Genomic DNA, 26,211 nt, shown 5'->3' on the forward strand with positions numbered 1-26,211 from the left:
GTTACCCTTTGGATAGTGACCTGATGGCACAAACAAAACGGAGGTATTTGGACATAACTATGGATTATTTGAAACAAATCGTCAGAATGCACTCCCAGGACTTCTACTTCAACAACAAATGTTGTTTTGGTTCCAAATAATCCACAGTTATATCCAAATACCGCCGTTTTGTTAATGCGTTCAGGTAACTATCCAAACGGTGACGCGCGAGTGCATTTCGTGACAAAAAAATTCTAAATATTCCATTGCCATACTTAGAAGCATGTCAAACGCTGTTTAAAATCAATTTTTATGCTACTTTTCTCGTAAAATAGCGATAATATTCCAACCAGGCAACGTTGTATTCATTCAAAGGCTGAAATAAAAAAATGAGGTTATCTCACTGTCCCCAGGCTGACCACTTACAAACAGAGCTGTTGTACTTTGCCCAGAGACAGCAGACACCCCATTCCACTTTCTGGCGGCTTTAGAGAGCCAATGGAAGCCTTAGAAAGTGTCACGTTACAGCACAGATGCTGTATTTTCGATAGAGATGCAAAAGAAGGACAACAAATTGTCAGACAGGGCACTTCCTGTATGGAATCTTCTCAGGTTTTGGCCTGCCATATGAGTTCTGTTATACTCACAGACACCATTCAAACAGTTTTAGAAACTTTGGAGTGTTTTCTATCCAAAGCTAATAATTATATGCATATTCTACTTTCTGGGCAGGAGTAGTAACCAGATTAAATCAGGTACGTTTTTTTATCCGGCCGTGAAAATACTGCCCCCTATACCACAACAGGTTAAGATTTCCCTTCACTGGAACTCAGGGACCTAGTCCGAACCATGAAAACAGCCCCCAGTCCAATGCAGGTAGCGTTCTCCTGGCATCCTCCAAACCCAGATTCGCCCGTCGGACTGCCAGATGGTGAAGCGTGATTCATCACCCCAAAGAAAGCATTTCCACTGCCGCAAAGTCCAATGGCGGCGAGCTTCAAACCACTCAAGCCAACGCTTGACATTGCACATGGTGATCTTAGGCTTGTATGTGGCTGCTCGGCCATGGAAACTCAATTCATGAAGCTCCCGACGAACAGTTCTTGTGCGGACGTTGCTTCCAGAGGCAGTTTGGAACTCAGCAGTGAGTGTTGCAACCGAGGACTGACGATTCTTAAGAGCTCCGCGCTTCAGAACTCTGCGGTCCTGTTCTGTGAGCTTGTGTGACCTACCACTTTGCGGCTGAGCCGTTGATGCTCCTAGACGTTTCCACTTCACAATAACAGCACTTACAGTTGACCGGGACAGCTGTAGCAGGGCAGAAGTTTGACAAACTGACTTGTTGGAAAGGTGGCATCCTATGACGGTGCCACGTTGAAAGTCACTGAGCTGTTCAGTACGGGCCATTGTGTGCTCGATTTTCTATACCTGTCAACATGTGTGCCTGAAATAGCCAAATCCACTAATTTGAAGGGGTGTCCACCTACTTTGAGTAGATAAGAGCTGGTAGCATGACCACTAGGCCAGTTACAGGAGTGATCTAGATGAGAGCTGGTAGCATGACCACTAGGCCAGTTACAGGAGTGATCTAGATGAGAGCTGGTAGCATGACCACTAGGCCAGTTACAGGAGTGATCTAGATGAGAGCTGGTAGGATGACCACTAGGCCAGTTACAGGAGTGATCTAGATGAGAGCTGGTAGGATGACCACTAGGCCAGTTACAGGAGTGATCTAGATGAGAGCTGGTAGGATGACCACTAGGCCAGTTACAGGAGTGATCTAGATGAGAGCTGGTAGGATGACCACTAGGCCAGTTACAGGAGTGATCTAGATGAGAGCTGGTAGGATGACCACTAGGCCAGTTACAGGAGTGATCTAGATGAGAGATGGTAGGATGACCGCTAGGCCAGTTACAGGAGTGATCTAGATGAGAGCTGGTAGGATGACCGCTAGGCCAGTTACAGGAGTGATCTAGATGAGAGCTGGTAGGATGACCACTAGGCCAGTTACAGGAGTGATCTAGATGAGAGCTGGTAGGATGACCACTAGGCCAGTTAGAGGAGTGATCTAGATGAGAGCTGGTAGGATGACCACTAGGCCAGTTACAGGAGTGATCTAGATGAGAGCTGGTAGGATGACCATTAGGCCAGTTACAGGAGTGATCTAGATGAGAGCTGGTAGGATGACCACTAGGTCAGTTACAGGAGTGATCTAGATGAGAGCTGGTAGGATGACCACTAGGCCAGTTACAGGAGTGATCTAGATGAGAGCTGGTAGGATGACCACTAGGCCAGTTACAGGAGTGATCTAGATGAGAGCTGGTAGGATGACCACTAGGCCAGTTACAGGAGTGATCTAGATGAGAGCTGGTAGGATGACCACTAGGCCAGTTACAGGAGTGATCTAGATGAGAGCTGGTAGGATGACCACTAGGCCAGTTACAGGAGTGATCTAGATGAGAGCTGGTAGGATGACCACTAGGCCAGTTACAGTGATCTAGATAAGAGCTGGTAGGATGACCACTAGGCCAGTGGGACAGATGGATAGTGTAGTGTCGTACCTCCTCCCTGCATCATCTTGTAGATCTTGCTCTCGATGTGGAGCTGCGGGTGTTTGGTCTTCACACATTCTAGCTTGATGGCCACCTCCTCTCCTACTGAGATATCAGTACCTAGAGAGAAATACAAACAGATTAGAGATTAACACAGAACTGGTGAACTTTTTCATTGACTATCTTAAGAAACATTGCAGGATTCCTTAAGAAACTGGATTCGTTACCGAACAAGTCTTAAACTACAACTCCACCGCACATCACGAAACGGAAATATTCACAGACCAGATGTTGTAGCCAAATTACACGCACAGGATCATAGGGCTCCCTCATACATCCACACCACAGGATCATAGGGCTCCCTCATACATCCACACCACAGGATCATAGGGCTCACTCATACATCCACACCACAGGATCATAGGGCTCACTCATACATCCACACCACAGGATCATAGGGCTCACTCATACATCCACACCACAGGATCATAGGGCTCACTCATACATCCACACCACAGGATCATAGGGCTCACTCATACATCCACACCACAGGATCATAGGGCTCACTCATACATCCACACCACAGGATCATAGGCTCACTCATACATCCACACCACAGGATCATAGGGCTCACTCATACATCCACACCACAGGATCATAGGGCTCACTCATACATCCACACCACAGGATCATAGGCTCACTCATACATCCACACCACAGGATCATAGGGCTCATAGGCTCACTCATACATCCACACCACAGGATCATAGGGCTCATTCATACATCCACACCACAGGATCATAGGGCTCATAGGGCTCACTCATACATCCACACCACAGGATCATAGGCTCACTCATACATCCACACCACAGGATCATAGGGCTCACTCATACATCCACACCACAGGATCATAGGCTCACTCATACATCCACACCACAGGATCATAGGGCTCATTCATACATCCACACCACAGGATCATAGGCTCATTCATACATCCACACCACAGGATCATAGGGCTCACTCATACATCCACACCACAGGACCATAGGGCTCACTCATACATCCACACCACAGGATCATAGGGCTCACTCATACATGCCGTCCATGGGAGGGGTGCGTCACTTGAGTGGGTTGAGTCACTGACGTGGTCTTCCTGTCTGGGTTGGCGCCCCCCCTTGGGTTGTGCCATGGCGGAGATCTTTGTGGGCTATACTCGGCCTTGTCTCAGGATGGTAAGTTGGTGGTTGAAGTTATCCCTCTAGTGGTATGGGGGCTGTGCTTTGGCAAAGTGGGTGGGGTTATATCCTGCCTGTTTGGCCCTGTCCGGAGGTATCATCGGATGGGGCCACAGTGTCTTCTGATCCCTCCTGTCTCAGCCTCCAGTATTTATGCTGCAGTAGTTTGTGTCGGGGGGCTAGGGTCAGTCTGTTACATCTGGAGTATTTCTCTTGTCTTATCCGGTGTCCTGTGTGTATTTAAATATGCTCTCTCTAATTCTCTCTTTCTGTCTTTCTCTCGGAGGACCTGAGCCCTAGGACCATGCCTCAGGACTACCTGGTATGATGACTCCTTGCTGTCCCCAGTCCACCTGGCCGTGCTGCTGCTCCAGTTTCAACTGTTCTGCCTGCGGCTATGGAACCCTGACCTGTTCACCGGACGTGCTTGTTGCACCCTCGACAACTACTATGATTATTATTATTTGACCATGCTGGTCATTTATGAACATTTTAACATCTTGACCATGTTCTGTTATAATATCCACCCTGCACAGCCAGAAGAGGACTGGCCACCCCTCATAGCCTGGTTCCTCTCTAGGTTTCTTCCTAGGTTTTTGGCCTTTCTAGGGAGTTTTTCCTAGGGAGTTTTTCCTAGCCACCGTGCTTCTTTCACATGCTTTGCTTGCTGTTTGGGGTTTTAGGCTGGGTTTCTGTACAGCACTTTGAGAATATCAGCTGATGTACGAAGGGCTATATAAATACATTTGATTTGATTTTGATCATAGGCTCACTCATACATCCACACCACAGGATCATAGGGCTCACTCATACATCCACACCACAGGATCATAGGGCTCATTCATACATCCACACCACAGGATCATAGGGCTCATTCATACATCCACACCACAGGATCATAGGGCTCACTCATACATCCACACCACAGGATCATAGGGCTCACTCATATATCCACACCACAGGATCATAGGGCTCACTCATACATCCACACCACAGGATCATAGGGCTCACTCATACATCCACACCACAGGATCATAGGGCTCACTCATACATCCACACCACAGGATCATAGGGCTCATTCATACATCCACACCACAGGATCATAGGGCTCACTCATACATCCACACCACAGGATCATAGGGCTCACTCATACATCCACACCACAGGATCATAGGGCTCACTCATACATCCACACCACAGGATCATAGGGCTCACTCATACATCCACACCACAGGATCATAGGGCTCACTCATACATCCACACCACAGGATCATAGGGCTGGGCGATAAGGCCTAAAACTCATCTATCTATATACATATATATATATATATATATAGTGAATCGCCCATAAGTTTGAGAAAATCAAGATGAGTTTTAGGCCTTATCGTCCAGCCCTATGATATATAGATATATATAGATATATATAGATAGATATATATAGATATAGATATATATATAGATAGATATATACACACATATATACACATATATATATATATATACACATACATACACACACATATATACACATATATATACATACATACACACACATATATACATATACATACATACACATATACTATATATATATATATATATATATATACATATATATACATATATACACACACACACACAGTATTAGTCAAAAGTTTGGACACACCAACACATAAGGGTTTATGAGAGAATGCTAAGAGTGTGCAAAGCTGTCATCAAGGCAAAGGGTGGCTACTTTGAAGAATCTCAAATATATTTTGATTTGTTTAACACCTTTTTGGTTACTACATGATTCCATATGTTATTTCATAGTTTTGATGTCTTCACTCTTATTCTACAATGTAGAAAATAGTAAAAATAAAGAAACCCTTGAATAAGTGTCCAAACTTTTGACTGGTGCTGTATATCTCTTTAAGCTGTTGTACAATTAAAGGTCAAATACACGGCATTTAAAACGGTCAGCAATAATCTAATGAATTCAGGGATTGTGAAATGATACCCTGGCTGAATATATGTCTTCCACAACCATAAGATATTAACACGTTAGTATTTTAGTAGATGTTCTTATTCAGAGCAACTTACAGGAGTAATTAGGGTTAAGGGCGCTCAAGGGCATATCAACATATTGTTTTTATACCTAGCCGGCTCTGGGATTCGAACCAGTGACCATTCCGTTAAAGGACCAAAGCTCATAACCGCTAGGTTAAATAGTTCTAACTGCATTTTGTTGTTGTTGCAATAATCACAGATCTGGCTTTCAGGTCTGTCTATAAAAATGTCCAAATGTAACCAGAACCAAGCATAATGCACAGTCACTAATAACGTAGCAGGCATTATAGAACATTAACACAGGTCTCAAACAATCTGTCAAGCACAAGCCCACGTGCTAGTAAGTAGACAGCTAAATACTTCTATTTTAAGTTTAGCCAACTTGGATCTATCTGCTAGCTAACAAGGTAGAAGAGATTGTGATGAACACACCCTTCTGTCCATCTCCAGCTGTTTGAACAGCATGTTAGCCTGTCCACTTTATTCACATGTTGGAATCAAGTGGCCTACCTGATTTATCAGAATGAGAACAAGTTGAAAATTCCTTGTATAATTGTTTTTATAAAAACACAGACTAAACAGCTAGTATAACTGTCTTTATTTGACTAAAATGCTGCTGGCCATGTGTGATACTGTAATGCACGCGAGACAAATTGGGCATTCATTTTCCAGAATCAATGTTCATTGATACTCCTGTTGCAGTAGCGTCTGCTCTGCTCTCAATCTGAGGAGTTGAGACATAAACAGGGTATGGTTTGAAAGGTTAACTTCTCTATTACAGTAAAATAATGTCTCAATGTGGTGTCCACCGCAATGTGGTGTCTCCTTCAGAGAGGAAGGAGTGATCTCTCATTACATTTTACATTTTAGACATTTTAGTCATTTAGCAGACGCTCTTATCCAGAGCGACTTACAAATTGGTGCATTCACCTTATAATATCCAGTGGAACAACCACTTTACAATAGTGCATCTAAATCTTTTAAGGGGGGGTTAGAAGGATTACTTTATCCTATCCCAGGTATTCCTTGAAGAGGTGGGGTTTCAGGTGTCTCCGGAAGGAGGTGATTGACTCCGCTGTCCTGGCGTCGTGAGGGAGCTTGTTCCACCATTGGGGTGCCAGAGCAGCGAACAGTTTTGACTGGGCTGAGCGGGAACTGTGCTTCCTCAGAGGTAGGGAGGCGAGCAGGCCAGAGGTGGATGAACGGAGTGCCCTTGTTTGGGTGTAGGGCCTGATCAGAGCCTGAAGGTACGGAGGTGCCGTTCCCCTCACAGCTCCGTAGGCAAGCACCATGGTCTTGTAGCGGATGCGAGCTTCGACTGGAAGCCAGTGGAGAGAGCGGAGGAGCGGGGTGACGTGAGAGAACTTGGGAAGGTTGAACACCAGACGGGCTGCGGCGTTCTGGATGAGTTGTAGGGGTTTAATGGCACAGGCAGGGAGCCCAGCCAACAGCGAGTTGCAATAATCCAGACGGGAGATGACAAGTGCCTGGATTAGGACCTGCGCCGGATTAGGACCTGCGCAACATTACTTGTTGTTGTGAGTGACAGGGGGAGGGGCTTGGTAGCAGGGGCTTGGGGTGTGTATGTAAACTATAGAGGAAGAGGAGAAGCAAGAGGTTTCACTCTCGCCAAAATCTGTCCAAAAATAAGCCCAATGCGTTTCTATGAGCTTATTTTGGACCTAAGCTTGTCGCCTGCCTTTCAGCCTTTGGGACAACGACTCCCATTGTTAGGGTGGAGACATGAGCATCTCGTCACATTATCCAGATCTCTGGTGTAAATGGGAAGGGGCACAGCAGAGAAGGAGCGAACGAGACCAAGAAGACATGAGAACAAGCGGACATAAACACTCATAAAAATGAAAAATACACAAATGTTTGATTCTGCAACAGGTAGTGGGAATATCACGCAAAAACAGTCATTTGAATTAATTTGATATATCGCCCAGCCCGACAGCATCATCACATTATAATCCACTTCATTAGAAAACAAATGCCTCAATCAGCTTTACTCATCAGTAAATGTATGAGCAGCCCAAGCCATCCCAGTGTCAATCAAACACGGCCCTACAGAGACACATCCTTTCTGTGATTAAACCATCTCAGTTCCTGCTGAAAACACATCCTGTCCGTGATTAAACCATCAGTTCCTGCTGAAAACACATCCTGTCTGTGATTAAACCATCAGTTCCTGCTGAAAACACATCCTGTCTGTGATTAAACCATCAGTTCCTGCTGAAAACACATCCTGTCTGTGATTAAACCATCAGTTCCTGCTGAAAACACATCCTGTCTGTGATTAAACCATCAGTTCCTGCTGAAAACACATCCTGTCTGTGATTAAACCATCTCAGTTCCTGCTGAAAACACATCCTGTCTGTGATTAAACCATCTCAGTTCCTGCTGAAAACACATCCTGTCTGTGATTAAACCATCAGTTCCTGCTGAAAACACATCCTGTCTGTGATTAAACCATCAGTTCCTGCTGAAAACACATCCTGTCTGTGATTAAACCATCAGTTCCTGCTGAAAACACATCCTGTCTGTGATTAAACCATCAGTTCCTGCTGAAAACACATCCTGTCTGTGATTAAACCATCAGTTCCTGCTGAAAACACATCCTGTCTGTGATTAAACCATCTCAGTTCCTGCTGAAAACACATCCTGTCTGTGATTAAACCATCAGTTCCTGCTGAAAACACATCCTGTCTGTGATTAAACCATCTCAGTTCCTGCTGAAAACACATCCTGTCCGTGATTAAACCATCAGTTCCTGCTGAAAACACATCCTGTCTGTGATTAAACCATCAGTTCCTGCTGAAAACACATCCTGTCTGTGATTAAACCATCTCAGTTCCTGCTGAAAACACATCCTGTCCGTGATTAAACCATCAGTTCCTGCTGAAAACACATCCTGTCTGTGATTAAACCATCAGTTCCTGCTGAAAACACATCCTGTCTGTGATTAAACCATCAGTTCCTGCTGAAAACACATCCTGTCTGTGATTAAACCATCTCAGTTCCTGCTGAAAACACATCCTGTCCGTGATTAAACCATCAGTTCCTGCTGAAAACACATCCTGTCTGTGATTAAACCATCTCAGTTCCTGCTGAAAACACATCCTGTCTGTGATTGGCTGTCTGAGTCATGAGCACCAACTCTACCACCTACTCTCTTTTACAGTCTCTCCATCCCTCCCTTTCGCTGTCTTTCTTTCTCCCCCTTTCCCTAGTCTCTCTATAACTCTGTGCCTCCCCCTCCCCCCATCTTCTGGCATGGCTGTAGGAGAGTGGGATCCCTCAGTATTCATCGTCACCAACTTGTTACGACAGCATTCCCTAAATAACCAACGGTGCAATACAATAACACTGCTTCTCAGCACTCATCCTTCCTACTGTTCATGGACAGATGGGTGACAACCCCATCTGTCATCCTTCCTACTGTTCATGGACAGATGGGTGACAACCCCATCTGTCATCCTTCCTACTGTTCATGGACAGATGGGTGACAACACCATCTCTCATCCTTCCTACTGTTCATGGACAGATGGGTGACAACCCCATCTGTCATCCTTCCTACTGTTCATGGACAGATGGGTGACAACACCATCTCTCAAGCATCCAACAAAAATCTCTGTTCTCGACCCATTCATCAACAACATCCGTGGGTCTGGTTCAATAAGCACCAAACTAAAGATAAAGGTCAGAAATGGAGAGTTACTATCTAAGCAGGTATACAGTGGTGTGTCCTAATGAACATGACCCTGGTGTAACCCCCACCCCAAGATCCATATAAGGATGGGGGAGGGAGGGGGTATTTAAATCCCCCTGGAGGTCCCTTCCACCTCCCCCTGGTCCAATCCCACTGGGAGGTCCCTTCCACCTCCCCCTGGTCCAATCCCACTCGAGGTCCCTTCCTCAACCCTGGTCCAATCCCACTCGAGGTCCCTTCCACCTCCCCCTGATCCAATCCCACTCGAGGTCCCATCCCACTCGAGGTCCCATCCCACTCGAGGTCCAATCCCACTCGAGGTCCCACCCCTGGTCCAATCCCACTCGAGGTCCCATCCCACTCGAGGTCCCATCCCACTCGAGGTCCCACCCCTGGTCCAATCCCACTCGAGGTCCCATCCCACTCGAGGTCCCACCCCTGGTCCAATCCCACTCGAGGTCCCTTCCTCAACCCTGGTCCAATCCCACTCGAGGTCCCTTCCTCAACCCTGGTCCCATCCCACTCGAGGTCCCATCCCACTCGAGGTCCCATCCCACTCGAGGTCCCATCCCACTCGAGGTCCCATCCCACTCGAGGTCCCACCCCTGGTCCAATCCCACTCGAGGTCCCACCCCTGGTCCAATCCCACTCGAGGTCCCATCCCACTCGAGGTCCCATCCCACTCGAGGTCCCACCCCTGGTCCAATCCCACTCGAGGTCCCTTCCTCAACCCTGGTCCAATCCCACTCGAGGTCCCTTCCTCAACCCTGGTCCCATCCCACTCGAGGTCCCATCCCACTCGAGGTCCCATCCCACTCGAGGTCCCATCCCACTCGAGGTCCCATCCCACTCGAGGTCCCATCCCCCGGTCCCATCCCACTCGAGGTCCCACCCCCGGTCCAATCCCACTCGAGGTCCCCTCCCCCCGGTCCAATCCCACTCGAGGTCCCCTTCCTCAACCCTGGTCCAATCCCACTCGAGGTCCCCTTCCTCAACCCTGGTCCAATCCCACTCGAGGTCCCCTTCCTCAACCCTGGTCCAATCCCACTCGAGGTCCCCTTCCTCAACCCTGGTCCAATCCCACTCGAGGTCCCTCCCCCCGGTCCAATCCCACTCGAGGTCCCCTTCCTCAACCCTGGTCCAATCCCGCTGGAGGACATGCATGAATACTGTGGTTGGCCAAGACTCACTTGTGTCAATAATTCAGATGATTTTCCTGATTCAATTATAAACAGAGGGCTTCACTTCTCCCATCATATTACAGGGGGCTGTTTCTTCATACTAAACAGAAGTTGAATGAACTGGAAAAGTGTGTCTTCTAATTGACTCAAATATTGATGTAAAAGTGCATCAGCATTATAGGGAAATCAATCCTTTGTAATTTTCTGAACACAAGTGCAGAGAGAGGCCCAGCTCCAAAACAAGTTGTGTTATTTTACATTTACATTTTAGTCATTTAGCAGACGCTCTTATCCAGATCGACTTACAGTAGTGAATGCATACATTTCATACATTTTTTGCTCCGTACTGGTCCCCCGTGGGAATCGAACCCACAACCCTGGCGTTGCAAACAGGGACAGGTCAGGATCCTCCTGGTACGGCCTGTGTAATGTTATGGTCAGGATCCTCCCGGTACGGCCTGTGTAATGTTATGGACAGGTCAGCATCCTCCTGGTACGGCCTGTGTAATGTTATGGACAGGTCAGCATCCTCCTGGTACGGCCTGTGTAATGTTATGGACAGGATCCTCCTGGTACGGCCTGTGTAATGTTATGGACAGGATCCTCCCGGTACGGCCTGTGTAATGTTATGGACAGGATCCTCCCGGTACGGCCTGTGTAATGTTATGGACAGGTCAGCATCCTCCTGGTACGGCCTGTGTAATGTTATGGACAGGATCCTCCTGGTACGGCCTGTGTAATGTTATGGACAGGATCCTCCTGGTACGGCCTGTGTAATGTTATGGACAGGTCAGCATCCTCCTGGTACGGCCTGTGTAATGTTATGGACAGGATCCTCCTGGTACGGCCTGTGTAATGTTATGGTCAGGATCCTCCTGGTACGGCCTGTGTAATGTTATGGTCAGCATCCTCCTGGTACGGCCTGTGTAATGTTATGGACAGGATCCTCCTGGTACGGCCTGTGTAATGTTATGGACAGGATCCTCCTGGTACGGCCTGTGTAATGTTATGGTCAGCATCCTCCTGGTACGGCCTGTGTAATGTTATGGACAGGTCAGCATCCTCCTGGTACGGCCTGTGTAATGTTATGGACAGGATCCTCCTGGTACGGCCTGTGTAATGTTATGGACAGGTCAGCATCCTCCTGGTACGGCCTGTGTAATGTTATGGACAGGTCAGCATCCTCCTGGTACGGCCTGTGTAATGTTATGGACAGGATCCTCCTGGTACGGCCTGTGTAATGTTATGGACAGGATCCTCCTGGTACGGCCTGTGTAACGTTATGGTCAGGATCCTCCCGGTACGGCCTGTGTAATGTTATGGACAGGTCAGGATCCTCCTGGTACGGCCTGTGTAATGTTATGGTCAGGATCCTCCCGGTACGGCCTGTGTAATGTTATGGACAGGTCAGGATCCTCCTGGTACGGCCTGTGTAATGTTATGGTCAGGATCCTCCCGGTACGGCCTGTGTAATGTTATGGACAGGTCAGCATCCTCCTGGTACGGCCTGTGTAATGTTATGGACAGGATCCTCCTGGTACGGCCTGTGTAATGTTATGGACAGGACAGGATCCTCCTGGTACGGCCTGTGTAATGTTATGGACAGGATCCTCCTGGTACGGCCTGTGTAATGTTATGGTCAGGATCCTCCCGGTACGGCCTGTGTAATGTTATGGACAGGTCAGGATCCTCCCGGTACGGCCTGTGTAATGTTATGGTCAGGATCCTCCCGGTACGGCCTGTGTAATGTTATGGACAGGTCAGCATCCTCCTGGTACGGCCTGTGTAATGTTATGGACAGGTCAGCATCCTCCTGGTACGGCCTGTGTAATGTTATGGACAGGATCCTCCTGGTACGGCCTGTGTAATGTTATGGACAGGATCCTCCCGGTACGGCCTGTGTAATGTTATGGACAGGATCCTCCCGGTACGGCCTGTGTAATGTTATGGACAGGTCAGCATCCTCCTGGTACGGCCTGTGTAATGTTATGGACAGGATCCTCCTGGTACGGCCTGTGTAATGTTATGGACAGGTCAGCATCCTCCTGGTACGGCCTGTGTAATGTTATGGACAGGATCCTCCTGGTACGGCCTGTGTAATGTTATGGACAGGATCCTCCTGGTACGGCCTGTGTAATGTTATGGTCAGCATCCTCCTGGTACGGCCTGTGTAATGTTATGGACAGGTCAGCATCCTCCTGGTACGGCCTGTGTAATGTTATGGACAGGATCCTCCTGGTACGGCCTGTGTAATGTTATGGACAGGATCCTCCTGGTACGGCCTGTGTAATGTTATGGTCAGGATCCTCCCGGTACGGCCTGTGTAATGTTATGGACAGGTCAGGATCCTCCTGGTACGGCCTGTGTAATGCTATGGACAGGTCAGGATCCTCCCGGTACGGCCTGTGTAATGTTATGGACAGGTCAGGATCCTCCTGGTACGGCCTGTGTAATGTTATGGTCAGGATCCTCCCGGTACGGCCTGTGTAATGTTATGGACAGGTCAGGATCCTCCTGGTACGGCCTGTGTAATGTTATGGTCAGGATCCTCCCGGTACGGCCTGTGTAATGTTATGGACAGGTCAGCATCCTCCTGGTACGGCCTGTGTAATGTTATGGACAGGATCCTCCTGGTACGGCCTGTGTAATGTTATGGACAGGACAGGATCCTCCTGGTACGGCCTGTGTAATGTTATGGACAGGATCCTCCCGGTACGGCCTGTGTAATGTTATGGTCAGGATCCTCCCGGTACGGCCTGTGTAATGTTATGGACAGGTCAGGATCCTCCTGGTACGGCCTGTGTAATGTTATGGTCAGGATCCTCCCGGTACGGCCTGTGTAATGTTATGGACAGGTCAGGATCCTCCTGGTACGGCCTGTGTAATGTTATGGACAGGATCCTCCTGGTACGGCCTGTGTAATGTTATGGACATGTCAGCATCCTCCTGGTACGGCCTGTGTAATGTTATGGACAGGATCCTCCTGGTACGGCCTGTGTAATGTTATGGACAGGATCCTCCTGGTACGGCCTGTGTAATGTTATGGACAGGATCCTCCTGGTACGGCCTGTGTAATGTTATGGACAGGATCCTCCTGGTACGGCCTGTGTAATGTTATGGACAGGATCCTCCTGGTACGGCCTGTGTAATGTTATGGACAGGATCCTCCTGGTACGGCCTGTGTAATGTTATGGACAGGTCAGGATCCTCCCGGTACGGCCTGTGTAATGTTATGGACAGGATCCTCCTGGTACGGCCTGTGTAATGTTATGGACAGGATCCTCCTGGTACGGCCTGTGTAATGTTATGGACAGGACAGGATCCTCCTGGTACGGCCTGTGTAATGTTATGGACAGGATCCTCCCGGTACGGCCTGTGTAATGTTATGGACAGGACAGGATCCTCCTGGTACGGCCTGTGTAATGTTATGGACAGGATCCTCCTGGTACGGCCTGTGTAATGTTATGGACAGGATCCTCCTGGTACGGCCTGTGTAATGTTATGGACAGGATCCTCCTGGTACGGCCTGTGTAATGTTATGGACAGGATCCTCCTGGTACGGCCTGTGTAATGTTATGGACAGGATCCTCCTGGTACGGCCTGTGTAATGTTATGGACAGGACAGGATCCTCCTGGTACGGCCTGTGTAATGTTATGGACAGGTCAGCATCCTCCTGGTACGGCCTGTGTAATGTTATGGACAGGATCCTCCTGGTACGGCCTGTGTAATGTTATGGACAGGACAGGATCCTCCCGGTACGGCCTGTGTAATGTTATGGACAGGTCAGGATCCTCCTGGTACGGCCTGTGTAATGTTATGGACAGGACAGGATCCTCCTGGTACGGCCTGTGTAATGTTATGGACAGGATCCTCCTGGTACGGCCTGTGTAATGTTATGGACAGGACAGGATCCTCCCGGTACGGCCTGTGTAATGTTATGGACAGGTCAGCATCCTCCTGGTACGGCCTGTGTAATGTTATGGACAGGATCCTCCTGGTACGGCCTGTGTAATGTTATGGACAGGTCAGCATCCTCCTGGTACGGCCTGTGTAATGGGACTAGTTCCTCTGTTAGAGGTGTAACAAACTCTATATATGTTATGTAACTAACCAAAACTTTCACTTCCCTCCCTTCACCTCGCTAATGCATTTACAGCTGTGTGTGTCCCCCCCACAGAGAGATGTGTAGTGTGTCCCCCCCCACAGAGAGATGTGTAGTGTGTCCCCCCCACAGAGAGATGTGTAGTGTGTCCCCCCCACAGAGAGATGTGTAGTGTGTCCCCCCCACAGAGAGATGTGTAGTGTGTCCCCCCCACAGAGAGATGTGTAGTGTGTCCCCCCCACAGAGAGATGTGTAGTGTGTCCCCCCCCACAGAGAGATGTGTAGTGTGTCCCCCCCCACAGAGAGATGTGTAGTGTGTCCCCCCCACAGAGAGATGTGTAGTGTGTCCCCCCCACAGAGAGATGTGTAGTGTGTCCCCCCCACAGAGAGATGTGTAGTGTGTCCCCCCCACAGAGAGATGTGTAGTGTGTCCCCCCCACAGAGAGATGTGTAGTGTGTCCCCCCCACAGAGAGATGTGTAGTGTCCCCCCCACAGAGAGATGTGTAGTGTGTCCCCCCCACAGAGAGATGTGTAGTGTGTCCCCCCCACAGAGAGATGTGTAGTGTGTCCCCCCCACAGAGAGATGTGTAGTGTGTCCCCCCCACAGAGAGATGTGTAGTGTGTCCCCCCCACAGAGAGATGTGTAGTGTGTCCCCCCCACAGAGAGATGTGTAGTGTGTCCCCCCCACAGAGAGATGTGTAGTGTGTCCCCCCCACAGAGAGATGTGTAGTGTGTCCCCCACAGAGAGATGTGTAGTGTGTGTCCCCCACAGAGAGATGTGTAGTGTGTGTCCCCCACAGAGAGATGTGTAGTGTGTGTCCCCCCCAGAGAGATGTGTAGTGTGTCCCCCCCACAGAGAGATGTGTAGTGTGTCCCCCCCACAGAGAGAGTTAGTTAGTAACCCTGCTAGTATAGACATGAAGGGTTAATGGTCAATGTGGGTTAGTTAGTAACCCTGCTAGTATAGACATGAAGGGTTAATGGTCAATGTGAGTTAGTTAGTAACCCTGCTAGTATAGACATGACGGGTTAATGGTCAATGTGGGTTAGTTAGTAACCCTGCTAGTATCGACATGACGGGTTAATGGTCAATGTGGGTTAGTTAGTAACCCTGCTAGTATTGTCATGAAGGGTTAATGGTCAATGTGGGTTAGTTAGTAACCCTGCTAGTATAGACATGACGGGTTAATGGTCAATGTGGGTTAGTTAGTAACCCTGCTAGTATAGACATGAAGGGTTAATGGTCAATGTGGGTTAGTTAGTAACCCTGCTAGTATAGACATGAAGGGTTAATGGTCAATGTGGGTTAGTTAGTAACCCTGCTAGTATAGACATGAAGGGTTAATGGTCAATGTGGGTTAGTTAGTAACCCTGCTAGTATCGACATGACGGGTTAATGGTCAATGTGGGTTAGTTAGTAACCCTGCTAGTATCGACATGACGGGTTAATGGTCAATGTGGGTTAGTTAGTAACCCTGCTAGTATTGTCATGAAGGGTTAATGGTCAATGTGGGTTAGTTAGTAACCCTGCTAGTATAGACATGACGGGTTAATGGTCAATGTGGGTTAGTTAGTAACCCTGCTAGTATCGACATGACGGGTTAATGGTCAATGTGGGTTAGTTAGTAACCCTGCTAGTATCGACATGACGGGTTAATGGTCAATGTGGGTTAGTTAGTAACCCTGCTAGTATCGTCATGAAGGGTTAATGGTCAATGTGGGTTAGTTAGTAACCCTGCTAGTATAGACATGACGGGTTAATGGTCAATGTGGGTTAGTTAGTAACCCTGCTAGTATCGACATGACGGGTTAATGGTCAATGTGGGTTAGTTAGTAACCCTGCTAGTATCGACATGACGGGTTAATGGTCAATGTGGGTTAGTTAGTAACCCTGCTAGTATCGACATGAAGGGTTAATGGTCAATGTGGGTTAGTTAGTAACCCTGCTAGTATCGACATGACGGGTTAATGGTCAATGTGGGTTAGTTAGTAACCCTCCTAGTATAGACATGACGGGTTAATGGTCAATGTGGGTTAGTTAGTAACCCTGCTAGTATCGACATGACGGGTTAATGGTCAATGTGGGTTAGTTAGTAACCCTGCTAGTATCGACATGAAGGGTTAATGGTCAATGTGGGTTAGTTAGTAACCCTGCTAGTATCGACATGACGGGTTAATGGTCAATGTGGGTTAGTTAGTAACCCTCCTAGTATAGACATGACGGGTTAATGGTCAATGTGGGTTAGTTAGTAACCCTGCTAGTATAGACATGACGGGTTAATGGTCAATGTGGGTTAGTTAGTAACCCTGCTAGTATAGACATGACGGGTTAATGGTCAATGTGGGTTAGTTAGTAACCCTGCTAGTATAGACATGAAGGGTTAATGGTCAATGTGGGTTAGTTAGTAACCCTGATAGTATAGCTGTCAATGTGATCCCTCAGTCTTTTTGACACATTCAGTTACGAGAAAATATTGAAGCAAAATGCAGTTAATTCTGTAGACCTCACCAACGGGAGGAACCAGTGATTTCCATTCCATGCAGACAAAAATTGGAATAATTTGTATTGGGGGAACCAGTGATTCCCATTCCAGGCTGCCCTATTTAGAATCGTTTGTATTGAAGGAACCAGTGATTCCCATTCCAGGCTGCCCTATTTAGAATCGTTTGTATTGAAGGAACCAGAGATTCCCATTCCAGATAGACATACATTTGAATCGTTTGCATAGAGGGGCCTGAATAGACTGACTGAAACATGTACAACTCAACAATGACAAACTATTCCCACTACATAACATAGACCTACTAAAATGTACCCTACATTAACCACTACCCCCTTCATAACACACACACAGTGGGAGGGCTGCAGGGGTTTATGGGTATCCATCATGGTGTCTCAACGCTCCATTGGACATACCACCATCCCATTTCCATCTAAATGGAGCTTCTCTATTGTTCAGGGGAGGGACAGGACACAGACACGACACAGAAACGACAGACAGGACACAGACACACCACTGAATAGCTTGTCACATTCTGCTGCACTCAGGCTATGCTCTCACACACACACACACACACACACACGCTCTGAAGCTACGCACATGCACAAAACTATAAACACACACAACACTGCCTTCAGCATCGCTATCAAAAAGGAAAGGACTCTCTCTCAGTTCACAGCATATTAGCATAATGGTTGTGACGGTGGAAGTCTAGACGTTCAGATCTCCTCTATTCACATCAGGCGAGGCTAGCTAGGTTCACGCTCTGGCTGCAGAGCAACAGGCCTCTCTCCCTCGCCTCAGAAACACGCCTGCTCTTTTCAGATCCAGAGCATTCAGTCTATGTAGTGTGTATATATGAACAGGCCAACTAGCAAGTTTAGGTTGGGAAACACAGAAAGGTGCAACAGCATATAACACCAATCACACAAACATGTTGTTCTGCTTCAAGGCTCCAACTCATCAACAACAAAAGACCTGGTCTCTCTCTCTCTCTCTCTCTCTCTCTATAAACACAATGCCTGAAAATAAACTACACAGATTTCACTCTGTCTACACAAACAGGCCTGCCCTGTGGCCAACCACGCTTGTGAAACACAGAAACATGCAACAACAGAACAAGAACACCTCTCCTTTAGCTCCAACTCATAAAGAAGAAAGGCTAAGAGGTTAGACACTCTCTCGCTATAAACACAAAACAGTCAGGGTGTGGGTTATCTTGGCTAGGGATTCTGTAGGCATGAAGAGGATGTGAGAAACCGTTTTAGGGGAGCCAGTCAGGGTGTGGGTTATCTTGGCTAGGGATTCTATAGGCATGAAGAGGACGTGAGAAACCGTTTTAGGGGAGCCAGTCAGGGTGTGGGTTATCTTGGCTAGGGATTCTGTAGGCATGAAGAGGATGTGAGACATCGTTTTAGGGGAGCCAGTCAGGGTGTGGGTTATCTTGGCTAGGGATTCTGTAGGCATGAAGAGGACGTGAGAAACCGTTTTAGGGGAGCCAGTCAGGGTGTGGGTTATCTTGGCTAGGGATTCTGTAGGCATGAAGAGGACGTGAGAAACCGTTTTAGGGGAGCCAGTCAGGGTGTGGGTTATCTTGGCTAGGGATTCTGTAGGCATGAAGAGGACGTGAGACACCGTTTTAGGGGAGCCAGTCAGGGTGTGGGTTATCTTGGCTAGGGATTCTGTAGGCATGAAGAGGACGTGAGAAACCGTTTTAGGGGAGCCAGTCAGGGTGTGGGTTATCTTGGCTAGGGATTCTGTAGGCATGAAGAGGACGTGAGAAACCGTTTTAGGGGAGCCAGTCAGGGTGTGGGTTATCTTGGCTAGGGATTCTGTAGGCATGAAGAGGACGTGAGAAACCGTTTTAGGGGAGCCAGTCAGGGTGTGGGTTATCTTGGCTAGGGATTCTGTAGGCATGAAGAGGATGTGAGAAACCGTTTTAGGGGAGCCAGTCAGGGTGTGGGTTATCTTGGCTAGGGATTCTGTAGGCATGAAGAGGATGTGAGACACCGTTTTAGGGGAGCCAGTCAGGGTGTGGGTTATCTTGGCTAGGGATTCTGTAGGCATGAAGAGGATGTGAGACACCGTTTTAGGGGAGCCAGTCAGGGTGTGGGTTATCTTGGCTAGGGATTCTGTAGGCATGAAGAGGATGTGAGACACCGTTTTAGGGGAGCCAGTCAGGGTGTGGGTTATCTTGGCTAGGGATTCTGTAGGCATGAAGAGGATGTGAGACATCGTTTTAGGGGAGCCAGTCAGGGTGTGGGTTATCTTGGCTAGGGATTCTGTAGGCATGAAGAGGACGTGAGAAACCGTTTTAGGGGAGCCAGTCAGGGTGTGGGTTATCTTGGCTAGGGATTCTGTAGGCATGAAGAGGACGTGAGACACCGTTTTAGGGGAGCCAGTCAGGGTGTGGGTTATCTTGGCTAGGGATTCTGTAGGCATGAAGAGGACGTGAGACACCGTTTTAGGGGAGCCAGTCAGGGTGTGGGTTATCTTGGCTAGGGATTCTATAGGCATGAAGAGGACGTGAGAAACCGTTTTAGGGGAGCCAGTCAGGGTGTGGGTTATCTTGGCTAGGGATTCTGTAGGCATGAAGAGGACGTGAGAAACCGTTTTAGGGGAGCCAGTCAGGGTGTGGGTTATCTTGGCTAGGGATTCTGTAGGCATGAAGAGGACGTGAGACACCGTTTTAGGGGAGCCAGTCAGGGTGTGGGTTATCTTGGCTAGGGATTCTATAGGCATGAAGAGGACGTGAGAAACCGTTTTAGGGGAGCCAGTCAGGGTGTGGGTTATCTTGGCTAGGGATTCTGTAGGCATGAAGAGGATGTGAGACACCGTTTTAGGGGAGCCAGTCAGGGTGTGGGTTATCTTGGCTAGGGATTCTGTAGGCATGAAGAGGACGTGAGAAACCGTTTTAGGGGAGCCAGTCAGGGTGTGGGTTATCTTGGCTAGGGATTCTGTAGGCATGAAGAGGACGTGAGAAACCGTTTTAGGGGAGCCAGTCAGGGTGTGGGTTATCTTGGCTAGGGATTCTGTAGGCATGAAGAGGACGTGAGACACCGTTTTAGGGGAGCCAGTCAGGGTGTGGGTTATCTTAATAGGAATGTGATACGTCTTGACACATTGAGCAGGGAATGCTCTACTCCTACCCATACTGCAGGAGTGTGTGTGTAGACATGCTCAGACATCCCTTAAGGAATCAAACCAGGAACTAGTTACAACCTGACCTATTGAAGCAATAAGGCCCGAGGAGGTGTGGTATGTGGCCAATATACCACGGCTGTTCTCAGGCTCGACACGGCAATATACCACAACCCCCCGAGGTGCTTTATAGCTATTATAAACTGGTTACCAACCGAATTAACAGTACAAATAAATGGTTCCTGCTGTGGTGGTGGTGGTGTAATATAATGGGTTCCGGATGTGGTGGTGGTGGTGTAATATAATGGGTTCCTGCTGTGGTGGTGGTGGTGTGTAATATAATGGGTTCCTGCTGTGGTGGTGGTGGTGTGTAATATAATGGGTTCCTGCTGTGGTGGTGGTGGTGTAATATAATGGGTTCCTGCTGTGGTGGTGGTGGTGTAATATAATGGGTTCCTGCTGTGGTGGTGGTGGTGTGTAATATAATGGGTTCCTGCTGTGGTGGTGGTGGTGTAATATAATGGGTTCATGCTGTGGTGGTGGTGGTGTAATATAATGGGTTCCTGCTGTGGTGGTGGTGGTGTAATATAATGGGTTCCTGCTGTGGTGGTGGTGTGTAATATAATGGGTTCCTGCTGTGGTGGTGGTGTGTAATATAATGGGTTCCTGCTGTGGTGGTGGTGGTGTAATATAATGGGTTCCTGCTGTGGTGGTGGTGGTGTAATATAATGGGTTCCTGCTGTGGTGGTGGTGGTGTAATATAATGGGTTCCTGCTGTGGTGGTGGTGGTGGTGTGTAATATAATGGGTTCCTGCTGTGGTGGTGGTGTGTAATATAATGGGTTCCTGCTGTGGTGGTGGTGTGTAATATAATGGGTTCCTGCTGTGGTGGTGGTGTGTAATATAATGGGTTCCTGCTGTGGTGGTGGTGGTGTAATATAATGGGTTCCTGCTGTGGTGGTGGTGGTGTAATATAATGGGTTCCTGCTGTGGTGGTGGTGGTGTAATATAATGGGTTCCTGCTATGGTGGTGGTGGTGGTGTAATATAATGGGTTCCTGCTGTGGTGGTGGTGGTGTGTAATATAATGGGTTCCTGCTGTGGTGGTGGTGGTGGTGTAATATAATGGGTTCCTGCTGTGGTGGTGGTGTAATATAATGGGTTCCTGCTGTGGTGGTGGTGGTGTGTAATATAATGGGTTCCTGCTGTGGTGGTGGTGGTGTGTAATATAATGGGTTCCTTCTGTGGTGGTGTGTAATATAATGGGTTCCTGCTGTGGTGGTGGTGGTGGTGTGTAATATAATGGGTTCCTGCTGTGGTGGTGGTGGTGTGTAATATAATGGGTTCCTTCTGTGGTGGTGTGTAATATAATGGGTTCCTGCTGTGGTGGTGGTGGTGGTGTGTAATATAATGGGTTCCTGCTGTGGTGGTGTGTAATATAATGGGTTCCTGCTGTGGTGGTGTGTAATATAATGGGTTCCTGCTGTGGTGGTGGTGGTGGTGTGTAATATAATGGGTTCCTGCTGTGGTGGTGGTGGTGTAATATAATGGGTTCCTGCTGTGGTGGTGGTGTAATATAATAGGTTCCGGCTGTGGTCGTGGTGTAATATAATGGGTTCCTGCTGTGGTGATGGTGTAATATAATGGGTTCCTGCTGTGGTGGTGGTGTAATATAATGGGTTCCTGCTGTGGTGATGGTGGTGGTGTAATATAATGGGTTCCTGCTGTGGTGGTGGTGAGGGTGTAATATAATGGGTTCCTGCTGTGGTGGTGGTGGTGTAATATAATGGGTTCCTGCTGTGGTGGTGGTGGTGTAATATAATGGGTTCCTGCTGTGGTGGTGGTGGTGTAATATAATGGGTTCCTGCTGTGGTGGTGGTGGTGTAATATAATGGGTTCCTGCTGTGGTGGTGGTGGTGTAATATAATGGGTTCCTGCTGTGGTGGTGGTGGTGTAATATAATGGGTTCCTGCTGTGGTGGTGGTGGTGTAATATAATGGGTTCCTGCTGTGGTGGTGGTGGTGTAATATAATGGGTTCCTGCTGTGGTGGTGGTGGTGTAATATAATGGGTTCCTGCTGCTGTGGTGGTGGTGGTGGTGTGTAATATATTGGGTTCCTGCTGCTGTGGTGGTGGTGGTGGTGTGTAATATAATGGGTTCCGGTGGTGGTGGTGTGTAATATAATGGGTTCCTGTGGTGGTGGTGTGTAATATAATGGGTTCCTGTGGTGGTGTAATATAATGGGTTCCTGTGGTGGTGTAATATAATGGGTTCCTGTGGTGGTGTAATATAATGGGTTCCTGAGGTGGTGGTGGTGTAATATAATGGGTTCCTGCTGTGGTGGTGTAATATAATGGGTTCCTGTGGTGGTGGTGTGTAATATAATGGGTTCCTGCTGTGGTGGTGTAATATAATGGGTTCCTGCTGTGGTGGTGTAATATAATGGGTTCCTGCTGTGGTGGTGGTGGTGGTGGTGGTGTAATATAATGGGTTCCTGCTGTGGTGGTGGTGGTGGTGTAATATAATGGGTTTCTGCTGTGGTGGTGGTGTAATATAATGGGTTCCTGCAGTGGTGGTGGTGTGTAATATAATGGGTTCCTGCTGTGGTGGTGTAATATAATGGGTTCCTGCTGTGGTGGTGTAATATAATGGGTTCCTGCTGTGGTGGTGGTGGTAGTGTAATATAATGGGTTCCTGCTGCTGTGGTGGTGGTGGTGTGTAATATAATGGGTTCCGGTGGTGGTGGTGTGTAATATAATGGGTTCCTGTGGTGGTGTAATATAATGGGTTCCTGTGGTGGTGTAATATAATGGGTTCCTGCTGTGGTGGTGTGTAATATAATGGGTTCCTGCTGTGGTGGTGTAATATAATGGGTTCCTGTGGTGGTGGTGTAATATAATGGGTTCCTGTGGTGGTGGTGTGTAATATAATGGGTTCCTGTGGTGGTGGTGTGTAATATAATGGGTTCCTGCTGTGGTGGTGTAATATAATGGGTTCCTGCTGTGGTGGTGTAATATAATGGGTTCCTGCTGTGGTGGTGGTGTAAAATAATGGGTTCCTGCAGTGGTGGTGGTGTGTAATATAATGGGTTCCTGCTGTGGTGGTGTAATATAATGGGTTCCTGCTGTGGTGGTGTAATATAATGGGTTCCTGCTGTGGTGGTGGTGGTGGTGTAATATAATGGGTTCCTGCTGTGGTGGTGGTGGTGTAATATAATGGGTTCCTGCTGTGGTGGTGTAATATAATGGGTTCCTGCTGTGGTGGTGTAATATAATGGGTTCCTGCTGTGGTGGTGGTGGTGGTGTAATATAATGGGTTCCTGCTGTGGTGGTGGTGGTGTAATATAATGGGTTCCTGCTGTGGTGGTGGTGTAATATAATGGGTTCCTGCTGTGGTGGTGGTGGTGGTGTGTAATATAATGGGTTCCTGCTGTGGTGGTGTGTAATATAATGGGTTCCTGCTGTGGTGGTGTGTAATATAATGGGTTCCTGCTGTGGTGGTGTGTAATATAATGGGTTACTGCTGTGGTGGTGGTGGTGGTGTGTAATATAATGGGTTCCTGCTGTGGTGGTGGTGTAATATAATGGGTTCCTGCTGTGGTGGTGGTGTGTAATATAATGGGTTCCTGCTGTGGTGGTGGTGGTGGTGTAATATAATGGGTTCCTGCTGTGGTGGTGGTGGTGGTGTAATATAATGGGTTCCTGCTGTGGTGGTGGTGGTGGTGTAATATAATGGGTTCCTGCTGTGGTGGTGGTGGTGGTGTAATATAATGGGTTCCTGCTGTGGTGGTGGTGGTGGTGTAATATAATGGGTTCCTGCTGTGGTGGTGGTGTAATATAATGGGTTCCTGCTGTGGTGGTGGTGTAATATAATGGGTTCCTGCTGTGGTGGTGGTGGTGGTGTAATATAATGGGTTCCTGCTGTGGTGGTGGTGGTGGTGTAATATAATGGGTTCCTGCTGTGGTGGTGGTGGTGTGTAATATAATGGGTTCCTGCTGTGGTGGTGGTGGTGTAATATAATGGGTTCCTGCTGTGGTGGTGTAATATAATGGGTTCCTGCTGTGGTGGTGGTGGTGTAATATAATGGGTTCCTGCTGTGGTGGTGGTGGTGTAATATAATGGGTTCCTGCTGTGGTGGTGGTGGTGTAATATGATGTGTTCCTGCTGTGGTGGTGGTGGTGTGTAATATAATGGGTTCCTGCTGTGGTGGTGGTGTGTAATATAATGGGTTCCTGCTGTGGTGGTGTAATATAATGGGTTCCTGCTGTGGTGGTGTAATATAATGGGTTCCTGCTGTGGTGGTGGTGGTGGTGTAATATAATGGGTTCCTGCTGTGGTGGTGGTGTGTAATATAATGGGTTCCTGTGGTGGTGTAATATAATGGGTTCCTGTGGTGGTGTAATATAATGGGTTCCTGTGGTGGTGTAATATAATGGGTTCCTGCTGTGGTGGTGTGTAATATAATGGGTTCCTGCTGTGGTGGTGTGTAATATAATGGGTTCCTGCTGTGGTGGTGTGTAATATAATGGGTTCCTGCTGTGGTGGTGTAATATAATGGGTTCCTGTGGTGGTGGTGTGTAATATAATGGGTTCCTGTGGTGGTGGTGTGTAATATAATGGGTTCCTGTGGTGGTGGTGTGTAAAATAATGGGTTCCTGCTGTGGTGGTGTAATATAATGGGTTCCTGCTGTGGTGGTGTAATATTATGGGTTCCTGCAGTGGTGGTGGTGTAAAATAATGGGTTCCTGCAGTGGTGGTGGTGTGTAATATAATGGGTTCCTGCTGTGGTGGTGTAATATAATGGGTTCCTGCTGTGGTGGTGTAATATAATGGGTTCCTGCTGTGGTGGTGGTGGTGGTGTAATATAATGGGTTCCTGCTGTGGTGGTGGTGGTGTAATATAATGGGTTCCTGCTGTGGTGGTGTAATATAATGGGTTCCTGCTGTGGTGGTGTAATATAATGGGTTCCTGCTGTGGTGGTGTAATATAATGGGTTCCTGCTGTGGTGGTGGTGGTGGTGTAATATAATGGGTTCCTGCTGTGGTGGTGGTGTAATATAATGGGTTCCTGCTGTGGTGGTGGTGTAATATAATGGGTTCCTGCTGTGGTGGTGGTGTAATATAATGGGTTCCTGCTGTGGTGGTGGTGGTGTGTAATATAATGGGTTCCTGCTGTGGTGGTGGTGTAATATAATGGGTTCCTGCTGTGGTGATGGTGTAATATAATGGGTTCCTGCTGTGGTGATGGTGTAATATAATGGGTTCCTGCTGTGGTGGTGGTGTGTAATATAATGGGTTCCTGCTGTGGTGGTGGTGGTGGTGGTGTAATATAATGGGTTCCTGCTGTGGTGGTGGTGGTGGTGTAATATAATGGGTTCCTGCTGTGGTGGTGGTGGTGGTGTAATATAATGGGTTCCTGCTGTGGTGGTGGTGGTGGTGTAATATAATGGGTTCCTGCTGTGGTGGTGGTGGTGGTGTAATATAATGGGTTCCTGCTGTGGTGGTGGTGGTGGTGTAATATAATGGGTTCCTGCTGTGGTGGTGGTGGTGGTGTAATATAATGGGTTCCTGCTGTGGTGGTGGTGGTGGTGTAATATAATGGGTTCCTGCTGTGGTGGTGGTGGTGTGTAATATAATGGGTTCCTGCTGTGGTGGTGGTGGTGTAATATAATGGGTTCCTGCTGTGGTGGTGGTGTAATATAATGGGTTCCTGCTGTGGTGGTGGTGGTGTAATATAATGGGTTCCTGCTGTGGTGGTG

The 26,211-nt window shown here is 47.9% G+C and overlaps 1 protein-coding gene across 3 annotated transcripts in view; it reads right to left on the minus strand.

Annotated features, from left to right (window-relative positions):
• Window positions 1–26,211, minus strand: part of LOC106595407 (casein kinase I) — a 102,037-nt gene that overhangs the window by 50,182 nt on the left and 25,644 nt on the right. For all 3 annotated transcript variants that reach the window (XR_014392594.1, XM_045719612.2, XM_045719611.2), the window contains exon 2: window positions 2,541–2,651. Coding sequence is in view for 2 of the 3 variants with exons in the window: in XM_045719612.2 (XP_045575568.1) it covers window positions 2,541–2,651 (111 nt within the window). In the remaining variant the exon portion in view is untranslated. The remainder of the gene's footprint in view (window positions 1–2,540; window positions 2,652–26,211) is intronic.

This window comes from Salmo salar, chromosome 06 (assembly GCF_965601325.2).
Source record: "Salmo salar chromosome 06, fSalSal1, whole genome shotgun sequence".
NCBI classification, from domain to species: Eukaryota; Metazoa; Chordata; class Actinopteri; order Salmoniformes; family Salmonidae; genus Salmo; species Salmo salar.